At 54.2% G+C, this 11,890-nt stretch overlaps 1 protein-coding gene across 1 annotated transcript in view; it reads left to right on the top strand.

Annotated features, from left to right (window-relative positions):
* Window positions 1-6,536: 6,536 nt before the first annotated feature.
* EPHA8 (EPH receptor A8) overlaps window positions 6,537-11,890 on the top strand; it is a 47,148-nt gene continuing 41,794 nt past the window's right edge. Inside the window, exon 1 of the mRNA XM_084495150.1 lies at window positions 6,537-6,785. Within this exon, the coding sequence (XP_084351276.1) occupies window positions 6,701-6,785 (85 nt within the window). The 5' untranslated portion in view covers window positions 6,537-6,700. The remainder of the gene's footprint in view (window positions 6,786-11,890) is intronic.

Here is an 11,890-nt window from a genome sequence, read left to right as displayed (position 1 = left end):
TTCTCCCTGACCCCTTGCCACCTACCCTTGAAACATAGATTATATTCCTGACAATTTCCGAGTGAATCTGTTAATTAGCTCCTGCGATGGTATTAATTAGATATAATCTCTTTACAAAATTCCAATTTGTTTGTTCATCTTCTGCTGACCCTTGAACTAATGAAGGGCTTTTCACTGACCCCCCACACTCCACAGGGAGTTAAATCTCAGTGAAATAAGGTGGAGAGGTGAATGTTTGAAGAAATTGGGCTGCAGTTCTACAAGGTTACTCAAGGTAACCAAGTTATTTATGACTTTATATTATAGCCAGAGCAGGGTGTGTAGCTCCAGTCCTTCTTAAATAGTCCTACATTCAACACCCCAGATGAAGGAACACAGCCCCTGGGCAGGGGACAGGCTCCAAATTGTATATGTAGAAGCCCAGCTTGTGGCATGGTCCCCAAAATAACTGAATTTCACTATCAGAAAGAGCAAGCACTAAAGCTAAAACTGCATCTGGGGACCCCATGCACCTGGGGACCCCAGGGTGTGCAACCCAACCTGGAGGAGAAGATCTTAGCTTGGCACTGTCCTCCTCCCTTTCCAGCCCCGCCTTTGCGTATTGGTGGTTCCCTCCCAGATTTCCTAAGGTGATAAAAACAGAGACAGAGCTGAACCCCCCAAAAGCACACCATGGGCAAGCAGCAAGGAGCAGTTGTGCTGTTGTCTCACCCCTGCCCGGCACCCATCTCCACAGGGGAACAGAGCTGGTTGAGCTCTGATGTGCTGTGGGTATTCCCACTTCTCTCACTACTGTTCCCTGACCACTCACCCAATTTCAAGTGGAGCTTTGTTTGGTTATTTTGCAGTTTCAAAATTAATTTTGGAGAGTGTCTCATTGTAGGCTTTCAAAGGGATTACGCCTGTGTCTGCCCAGCTCTATAATTAAGCCTCTTTGAGATTTCCACTTCTAGCAGAAACAAAGTGCTTGCAATAAAGCCGACAGTTTAGGCAGCTCTCAGTGCATTTTGTCTGCGGTGCAAAGGATTCCTGAGGTGGGGCTGGAGGTCTTTCCTGCCCATCTCATGGCTGTGCCATTGGCAGCAGCGGTTAGGGGCCAAGCAGAGATCGTCTGCTTGGGACAGCAGAAGCTGGGGATGCTGGAGGGTGGTAACACAGTGTGCAACACACTTCCAAGGGAGGCTGCAGGACCCTGGAGGTGGCTGGTTTGGGTTGTTCTGCTTTGTTTTCCATCTTGTCTCCATTGTTTGGAAGCCTCGAGGAGAAATAACCATGGAAGTGTCCCCTCTTGATGTTCTGGGGGATTTGTGTCCCATAGCACAACTAATTGTTTTGTTTTGTTTTGTTTTGTTTTGTTTTGTTTTTTTTGGATGCCTTAGACAGCACTTGGGTAGTTGCTACTGGAGAAGCCTGATGGTGCAGACAGAGAAAAGATGAGGCAGATAGCAGAGAGCAAAGCAGTGACCTCCTGTGCAAACAGAGGAGGCAGCAATGGGTGGCAGGGGATGGGGACTGAGGTGCCACCACCATCTGGCAGAAATGAGATGGTTCATCTGTCTGGGACAAAGCCCCAGGGACAGGTGAGAACAAGCCATGCACAAGAGAGGAAAAACCAAGGACGGAGCGGAAAGGAGAAAAAGTTGTGCAAATGCGTGGGAGGAAAGAAGCACGAGCTGACTTCAGGAAATGCAAGGGGTGCCCCAGAGCAGGAAGATGCAGGGGTCTGGGGCATTTACCCAAAGTCTACATGTTTCAAACCACCTGCTTATCCCACAAAGCCTTTCCCTTTGTCATTATCAGAGCCACTGCACCCTGGAGGCTGGGATTAAAATACACGCAGTGCTGCTTGGTGTTTTTGCAGCCCTTGTTTTATTAGCTCCAGTTAATTTTTGTTTGTTTGTAGCATCTTTTCCCGAGAGAGCACAGGGGCTGTCCCTGCATCCCTTCATTTTCCAAATGTATGTGCACTGGATAGAGAGTAGACGCTTCAGCTGCTGCTCCCCTGCTTGGTACAGCTTTCTGCTGTGGTTGCTGACTCTCACAGTGCCACCAACATCCCTGTGATATTTTTGGCTGCTTTCGAGCCCCGGCTCCTGGGGAGGTGGTTATAACAGCAAAGCCTCTATGACCATGCAGAAAGGAGGCACATGCTAAAAACTGCAAAGCAAAGGGGGGATATTAAGAGCAATGAGGTATATTTGGGTGCAGAGAGAGGATTTAGGAGGGGGCAGAGATGTTCCCTAGCCATGCCTTCAGACAGGGCACAGATTCATATTTTCTGCATGTCTGGAAGTGACTGGGGCAGACCAGGCCTTACTGACTTAAGCACCAGGCTGCCCCATCAAGGCATGAGCACGTGTATCTGTTTGGGCAGCGTGGGCATGGCAAGGCTTGGAGATGTTGGTACCAAAAAATGGTCCCTGGAAGGCTTTTGCTTTGCTAATGTATACAGCCCCAGTCCCTAACAGCTTCGTAGCAACTGTGCACCCACCTTAGGGAGCAGGGACTTTGTTCTACTCCGGCAAGAGAGAAAATAGGCAAGAAGGCAAGCAGAACACCAGTGCTCTGGGATAAAAGAGCATTAATGCCATTAATATCCAGCAATCAGAATTTCTTAGAGAGAGAACAGTAACTGCATCCCCTTCTCTCCTGCTCATCCCTTGCTTGTTTAATGAAAATCAGAGACAGCCATTAAAGAGCTGCTTAGCATTTCAATACGTTTAATATCCTCACTGATAAGAGAACGATGGATATTACCAAAAGGCCTTTCTTAAACTCTCCCCTTCTGCAGCCAGTGCTCCTGGCTTGTGTTTGTCTCAATTCCAATTCCAAACCATCCCCTTCAATGAGGAAAAATTATGATAAGATTTTATTTTTTATTTTTTTTTCTAATATAAAGGATATTAACACACAGCATGACAAGGAAGAAAGGAGAGCCAGGCCTGCCCAGCCCTGACCTTAATTAATCGGGTGCCGATTTGCTCAGCTGGCCAAGGGCCTCCCACAGTCGTGCCCCGTGACAGCTCCGAGCAAGGCAGCAGCGGGCAGGCACCTCGTGAGAAATCCCAAATTCAGCTCACTCCTGGCACTGTGGCCACTCCACAGCAGCAGCAGGGGAGAAACCCAGAGGTGGCAGAGGTGACAGAGGTGGCTTGGTGCCGCTCTGCCTGCTCCCCAGCACGGGCACCTTGCAGAAGAAGGGACCTGCAGGTTAGGATGCTGCCAGGAAGGGAAAAAAAAACAACAGGGAAAAGGGTAGGGAAAAGTGTAGGCTGCCCCAAAAGGAGTGAGACACGGTCCCTGTGGTGCTCAGCTTCACCACCAGGGAAGCTGTCCCAGCCCTGATAACAGCACGGGAACTTGTCGCTGGGATGCTGGCATTGCAGGGGTATTGCTGCGGTAGATAGGACAGACGGACAGACAGGCGTCCCGGGGATATGGGGGCGAGCATCCCACCCCGAGCATCCCCCTCCCGGGGGCTGGGGGCTGTCCTGGCTCTGCCGGCGGCCCGACGAGGGCGGCCCGGTCCTGAAGGTGGTGCTGTTCCCCCGACGGCTCCGACACCGGCCCCAAAATGGGGCTTCGGGGGGGCGAACAGCGGGAACCCGGCTTCCCCTGGCAGGGACACGGGGCTGGGACGGGCCAACATCGGGTGAAAAGCCGGCAGAAACGGGCAATAACCACCCAGGTGCGAACGGAGGGATTAACGGGGAAGCCCTCGAGGGGGGGCTCACCCTATCCCGGGTGGTGGTAAAAGGGGCATCGCTGGGCTCGGCTCCCTCTTTTGGTGATCCTCTGTTTGAGCTGTGCTTTTCTCTCCCCGCAGCATCTGTAAATATCTTCCCTGCAGTGTGACAGCCAGGTGTGGGGTCCGAGGGACGTGGTGATGACAAGGGACTGCCCGGGGAGCAGTGAGGTGGCAGCATGCAGTGAGATGGGGGAGGCATCTGGGGGCTGCAGCCGTGCCCTAACCCTAACCCCTAACCCTAAACCCTAATGCTAACCCTAAACCCTAACGCTGACCCTAAACTCTAAACCTAACCCTAAACCCTAAACCTAATCCTAACACTAAACCCTAACACTGTCCTGCTCAGAAGCAGGGAGCAGTGAGCGGGAGCAAGGGAAAAGGATGTGGGCAGGGCTCCTGGCATGATGCCTTCAGCATGCCTGGTTCCTAGGGTTTTTGGGGCTCCTGGGCTGCCTTGTGACGATACCCATGGCTGCACATAGAGCTCTTTTTTTTACCTTGTGTGGAAAGGAGCTGTGTTTCCAGTTAGGAGCACCACGGGCTTTTTGCACACGTTTGCATTCTGCATCAGCTCCTGACAGTGCCCAGCCTCCAGGCACACGCGCTAATTAGGTGCAGGTAGCACATCCTGAAGGCAAATCCAAGAGCCCAGTGGAAATGGGATGCCTGCCCCTACCTCCACAGCCCTCCAGTCTCAGTGTGCAAGCATTCCCATTCACAAAACATACACGTGCTGTGGCACTCAGGACACACTGCGACGAGTACAGCCCCCTGCCAGGGCTCAGCACCCTGCTGCACCCAAGCACACACGTACACCAGGCTCCTGCAAAGCCCCTTCATGCTGTTATGGGGCCCAGCCACAGCAGCTTGTTGGGGATCCTGGGTCACAGAAGGTGAAAAGCAATGGGAAGAGGTGGAGGGCAATGCCTAGTAGCCGTGGGCACCCCCACAAGACCTGGATGGCCCATGTGTCTGGGCTGGGATGGCACCAGAGGCTGGAGAGCCTGTGCTGTGGGTTGTCTTGTCTAGGTTGTGCTGAAGGTCCACAGGGTCCCTGTTTTAAGACATCACACTGGGAGTGGATACCACACAGCTCAGCAAGGCCAAAACTGGCTTCTGCCTCCCCAGAGGTTAATTCCAGAGGTTGGGACCGAGATGGTGGTGGTGTGGGTGGTGTGAGATGTCGCTGTCTGCCTGCCACAGGGCCACTGTGTCCTCCCCACGGCCCTGCGTCAGGGCCCTGAGCCGTGCTGCGATCCCGCTGATGACAGGATCTCTCCAGTGCTGTCTGCAGACGGACAGCTTCCCAGGCAGCCGGTGCAAAAAAAAAGCTGGAGGGACCTCATGCCCCAGGCCGTTCCCAGGTCCTGGTGATGAGTGCTGCAAACAAACCCTGCAGGCACGATCCTGGGTGACTGAATGGGGAATTGTTGCAATCCTGCTGTGAGCTGGGCAGGTACAGCCCTGCAGGGAGCTCCTCTCGCTCCAGCATGTAGGAGGCTGCTGGCAGCCCTGGGCTCTGTCATCTCAGGGTGCCCCTCCTGCATCTGCAGGGACCACGCTGGGCTCCAGGGTGGGATGAGTTTGGCCCAGGGTGATGAAGATGGGTAGGTGGAGGGCTTGTGACCACACCGAGTCCTCCCTGAAGCCCTTAAATAAGTCTGGAGACATGGGGTGGGTGAGATTTTGTTCGAGAGATAGGTCAGACCTGGGCGGACACTTGAGAGAGGGGGAAATCCATCTTTCCTCACATGCCTTTTCCTGAGCTGCCATCACACTTCGGTCTACCCAGCCACAAGCACACCTAAGAGCAAATAACACCTCAGGTGCCATAGGTGGGGGTCAGCACCCATGGTAATCATGGCCAGGTGTTGGTCAGCACTCAGGAGGGGAAGCATTCATGCTGTCGACAGATGCTGAGTGTTAAATGCTGGGCAGGGTACCCACCTGTCTTGGCATCTCCAAATGGGAAGGAGGCAGAGGCTTCTTCTCCAGGGGGGATGCTCAGTGCTTGAGAGATGCCCATGCAGGGTCCTCTTACACACAGCCTGGCCTGGCCTGGCCTGGCCCATGTTGGTGAGGGGATTGTGGGGGTCTGTGTCCCCCCAGGATCTGCTTTTGAAGAGGATGACCCTGTCTCATGTGGGTATTTAGCTATAATCAGGCTGGGTGCTGTCAGCCCTGGCTGTGCCATCCCCTGCTCCCACTGCCCCAGCTCAGGGATGCGCAGGGGTCCCTGGCCCAGGACAATGTGTCCTGAAAGGCACTGAGGCAGGGATTCTGCCCGTCTCCCTGGCCCAAAAACGTGAGAGGAACACTTGCCAGGGGGTCTCATCTGCTGGGTGCACCAGGACTGAAGGGCAAACCCGTTTCCCTCCACATGTGACTATAACCGAGCACATGCATCCCATTTTGCCGGTCGGGAGGGGAGAAACCTCAGAGCTTCTCCTCTCTGTCCCCACGGCCTGGGAGAGGAGGCTGGAGCCACCATCCTGCAGGCTGGGCCAGGACAGGGAGCAGCTGCAGCGCTGGGCCACGGCGCAGGCTGGCGGTTCGGCTCTGACAGCAGCAGGACAGGAGCAGAAAAGAGGGACGGGGAGCAGGAGCAGCGCAGGGGCTGCTCAGCAGCAGGCACAGCGTGACGAGGGAGGGAGGAAAAGAGGATGGCCGGCGAACGGAGCCTGCATTTGGGATGCTCCGGCTGGGTACAGTGTGTGCGTGTGGAGCAGGAAGGGGGGCTCGCTGCAGAGCCCACCCACCCCATTGGCTTGCGAGCAGTGACAGGCAGGCTGCGCCCTCCCCGCCGAGCCGCTCGCCTGTGTGGATGCGAGCAATGTGCGCAAAGTGCCTGTGCATGAGCCGCCGTGTGCTGTAGCTCTGGGCTCTCGCTCGCAAAAAGGTGCCAGGACAACCCCAGCTGCCCCATCCCGCAGCCGGTGGCCCCGCCAGACCATGGCATGGGCGCAAGGGGATCTGACGTCCTCGCTCTCCATCATCATCGCCTTGGCTGCCTGCCTGTCTGCCACCACCAGCGAAGGTAGGGAGTGGGGTGGCCTTGGCGTGACGGGGCGGCATTGGGAGGGACACCGAGGAGCGATAGGGTTGGGGTGTTCGGATGTGTCGTCAGGGGCTTGCGGGCAGGAGAAGCTCACTTTGCTGGGCTTAGTTCTCCCTGATCTCAGGGGAGCCGAGCTCCGGGCTCCTGCCTGCCCGAGTTTGCTAATCCCAGAGCTTTTGCACAGAGGCTAAACTTCGAAGCCTGGGCAAGAGGACTCGATCTCTGCAGCAGCACCTGCCCGCTCTGCCTGTCCTCCCCTGGAAGGGCTCTGCTGCAACGCGCAGGGGTGGCTGTGGAGGGGACCAGGCCACAGGAGCCAGCTCAGCCATGGTCACCTCCATGGAGGCAGCTCGGGCGTACGTGCTGGCGGTGCAGCTGCGGCACCGTGAGCGGGTGGGCACGGCAGGGCCGTACAGAGGGTGCAGAAGCCAGGAGGGCACTCGGGTGGCGAACTGTCCTGAGGGAAAGGGCTGTAAACTTCTGAAGTGGGAAGCAGGGAGGCAAGGATCCTCTCTCAGCGTCTGTGTCAGCACTGACAGGCCCGCACCCAGCTCCTGGCCGTGCTCGGGGCCAGCCCGTGCTGGTTGCTCAGCCCTGCTCCTGCAGCTCGGGTCCCCTCAGCTTTGGCAGCGCCGCTCCCGTGGCCTGTCAGCCCTTCGCTTGTCTCCTTCTGTGCTGGCAGTGGTGTGACTGCTTCCCGGGGCTGCTGATCTTCATCACCCAGAGATCTGCTGTTCCCACTCTCGAGCGTGTCCTTGGCACCGGCAGCAGCATTCTTCCTCCCTCCTGCTACGCCTGAGAGCCACGGCCAGCACGGCGCAGCCCTCCGCAGCGAGCCCCAGTGCCGGCGTCCCTACCTGCGGTGTCCCTCCTGCTCCCTGCGGCCCTCCCGGCACGCCGAGGCCCACGGGCTGCCTCGTGCCCTTTGTGGCACCCGGCTGGGCTCTGCTCCTGCTCCTGCTGCCATCTCCCCATGCGCATTCCTTCCTCCTCTCCCACCCATCTTGCCTTCCTTACCTGTACTGATGGTTTCTAGCTACCTGCTGGTGCCAACCCCCTTTTCTGCCAGCTGCCCACGTCCTGGCACTCCCGCTCTTTTCCTGCCCTTGTGCAGTCTGTATCGGGCTCTCATTGCTGGGCATAGCTTTGTGGGGGTAGGAGGAGATCCCCCTGGCCCCCTGAGCCCCTATTCCACACCACAGCAGCTGCCCTGTTACCCCGGCCCAGGGCTGATGGTGGTGCAGGACGCTCCTGCCGGGCTGGATCCTGCACTCCCTCAGCCTCCTGGCACTGGCACGGGGAGCTGCAGTGCTCCGAGGGGAGCAGCGGCCAGCCTGAGCTCGGCCAGCCCCGGGCATGGGCACAATATGAGAGGCCAATGGCTTCTTGCTTTCCTCCTTCCTTGGGTGGTGAAAGGAGCAGAGAGGGGAGCTGGAAATTCGGCTCTCTGTAGGATGCAGGAGGCAGGTATGCAGAGGAGAAGAACAAGTTGCCAGCATCCTTCTGGTGTCTGGGTACAACCTCCTGGGCTGTTCTGGCTTGCTTTGCTCTTGCTCCTGTCCCTGTGCCTGCCCCAAAAAAGGGGCAAAGCCCAGAGATGCAGAATAGCAGAGCGCAGGCCTGCACTGGGGCTGTGTGGTTCAGCTCGGCCTGCAGCTGTGCTCTGAGAGGGGACAGTGCCTCCTGTAACACACACAGACAGCCCCTCCTGCCTATAAGGGAGATCACTGGCTGCTGGCGTGGGTTTTACAGCACCTACAGGGGCAGCGGGGCCCCAGGCTGCTGTCTGTGTGCCCCTGGCTGCGAAAGACCTGAGCTTTCCACAAGACATTTGGAAAGGAAAGCTAGTCTCTAGCCGTGAGAAGAGGAAGGGGGATGAGTGGGGCATGGGGTGAGCCAGGCGGTGTGGAAGATGCAGCAGGATGGCTCCGGGCTGCAGCGGTGTCAGGATGAGGCATGGGGCCCGGCAGAAAGCCAGTGGCATTCCCTCCACCGCCCCGAGGATGCCTGACCCTCTGCAGCCCTGTGGCAGCGTGGTGCAGTTTGGCATCCGCTGGGTTTGGCCATACGGGCAGAGAAAAGCTGGGGAGGGGACGTGGCCTTGGGATCCCCAGCACCCCGCGGACGGGTGGACAAAGGCACCAGCACCAAGGCCACTGCTGGCCTAACACAGGGCTGGCAATGGGGACGCGGGGAGGTCACAGCACGGCCCCGAGGCTGCCCAGCCCAAGGCTTCGCCGCCCGGCTCCGCAGCACATCGTGCTGCCCTGGGCACAAATGTGTTGGCTGTAATGCTGGCCACAGCCACGGCGGGCAGGGGCTGCTTCCTCCTGTGCACCCCAACACACCCCGTGCTTGTGTACAATCTGCAGGGTGCAAAATTTTACAGCTACAAAGCAAAGGGAAGGCCGGCGTGTGCTGTGCTCCGCGTGCCCGTGTTGGGTGGCAATTGGTACATTGAGATGTGCGCTAACTTGAAGAACCTGCCTTGATTTTCTTTCCCTTCCAAGAGTTCCCAATGCCCTTCTCTTTCCTGAAAAATTATTATTTTTTTTTTTCCAAAATGTTTTGAGTTTATATTTGTCCTTTTTTTTTTTTTTTTTCAGCGGGTACCCTGGAAATGGGAGCTGGTGGTAAAAGGGGATCGCCATTCTGTGGGAAATGCCCACATTTCGGTGTGGCAGCCATTGCAAAATGCATTGAAAGCCAAACCGCAGATATTTCCTAGAGAGGGGAAAATCCGCAGGATATGGAATATTTTCATTGGGAGCATTGGAAAAAAAAAAAAAAAGTGTTTAAAATTATTAAATTGCATTGGAGCATAGAGATAAAAAAAAAAAAAAAAAAAGTTATTTTCAATATTATGGCAATAGTGTGATAGACTAAAATATTGGCAGTATATACACTGAGTTGCACAGCACAAATATTCACGCGGATATTTTATGTGACTTCCTGAAGTTAAATAATAAAATGTGAAATATCTTTGCTGTATTGAAACAAAATCAAATTAGCAGAATTTAGCGCATTTTGGGCTCGGCACGCGTGTGACAAGAGGGTATTTTCTGCTGGAAAATGGCATTTCGCATCCTGCTGCTGGGCTGGGGTCTGCTCCAAGCCGCTGTGCCTGGCTCGGCCTGGCTCAGCTCAGCTCGGCTCGGCTCTCCTTTGCCTCTCAGCTGGTGCAGGCACTGCAGAGGAGATGCTGCAGCACCCGGCGGGGGGACCTGCAGGCATCGCTCCTGGATTTTTGGAGCATGCAGGAAGGGCTGGGGCAGATGAGAAGCGAGGGGAAAGGGCTAGGCGGGGAGGAAAGGGAAGGAATAGCATCGCCTCTGAAATGGCTGAGGTACCCGGAATGTGGCCTTTGGGCAGGGAAAGAAAAAAAAGGGGGACAATTAGGGAAAAAAAAAAGGGGGAAAAAAAAAGGGAAAAAAAAAAAAAAAAAAGAAGAATGTGGAATTTGGGATTTGTGAAAATAGCCAAAGAGGCCATGCTTAACTGAGAGCCTTACCAGTGGTAGTGGAGCAGGTGAGAGGGGACACCTCGCTGCTGCAAAGTCTGGGGCAACGGTGGGAGATGCGCAGGGAAAGGTGCCGAGACACCAACACGGGGATGTCCGTCTTTTCACCAGGCCACGGGGCCGGTGCTGGGGTGTTTTTGTTCCTCCCCACAGCAGGGATGGGATGCGCGAGAGCATCGGGGTCCTCGGGAAAACCCAGCGCCTTCCTTCGCTGCCGACGCAGGGGCTGGCGTGCAGCACAGAGCGGGGCTGGTGCCAATCTCCCCTGCTAATCTCTCGATTGTAATCTCATTAATTGCCCCTCTGCTCAAACAGAAAAAGAGGTAAAACTCATCCGCGTATTTATTCAATGCTCCTGTGCTAGCCCAGCAGCAGCAGTGCCGGAGTTGGGGCTGTGGGCTCAGCACCGCTCGGAAAGGCAGAGGAAATGGCTTTTTGCAGTGGTGGAAAGACTTCCTCCGTGGTGAGAGCAAACAAAAGGGTTTTGGTACAGGAACTTCCAGTGGTGGAGGCTGTGGAGAAGCACCGGTTTGAATTGGGGAGTTGATCTCAGTTACGTTTAGAAATAATGATATTTTGGGGTGTGTGATTTTTTGTTTGCTCACAAAACACTGGTGTGAAGCAAATACTCGCATGACCGTAGGTGGGCTCGTGGGGAATATGTTTCTGGTCTCACCTTCATTTATGTTCTTCTCACAATAATAGCTTACAAAAATTCCGGAAAGCAAATCCCTAAATTTTCAGGAAAATAATGCAATGCACACAGAATGAGCCTACTTTGTGAGCTTCTTTTTTTCCCATCCTTGAATACTTGTTTCCTGAATTCCTAGGGGTTTATTTACAGTGAAAATAAATGGGAACCCATTTTGGTGAAGGCGGAAATAGATCTGATGAATCCAAATGTAAGTACAGCAGAAAAGCTGATTGATTACTTAGAGGGACAAAGGAACTTTCTGTTTTGTTTTATTTTTGTTTTGGTTTTGTTTAATTTTTGTTTTGTTCTATTTTATTTTATTTTATTTTATTTTATTTTATTTTATTTTATTTCATTTCATTTCATTTCATTTCATTTCATTTCATTTCATTTATGTCTTATTTTATTTTATTTATTTTATTTTTGATTACTGAAAAATTATTAGAAAATGAGATTTTACCTAAAAGGAAAAAAAAAAAAAAAAAAAAAAAAAAAACAACAAACGAATGCCCAGAGCCCCTCAGTCAGGGAAGAGGGAGACCTGCTGGGACTGGTGTGTGCTGGGCACACAGGGCTCCTGGTTTTATCCCGACATCCTGACACCTCTGCTCTTTGTTTGGTTGGTTTCTGTGTTTCACTTGTCCCTGCTCGCCTCCGCTCGCCTCGCTGGCAGCTTTCAGCACTCCCTTTATCTCCAGAGCAAATCCATTCATATGATAACTCTATTCATACCCTGACAGTTTTTGATAGTTCGTGCTCCTAACCCGGGCTGTTAGCATGACCAGTGCTCAAAACTGCTCTTCTGACCCCGAGAAAAAATTAACCCCTTCAGCCCTGGTTGTTCAAAAGTGAGCGGCAGGATCACGCAGG

Source organism: Aythya ferina (genome assembly GCF_964211825.1).
Source record: "Aythya ferina genome assembly, chromosome: 21".
Lineage (NCBI taxonomy): Eukaryota > Metazoa > Chordata > Aves > Anseriformes > Anatidae > Aythya > Aythya ferina.
This window is presented reverse-complemented; position numbering and strand designations above follow the sequence as displayed.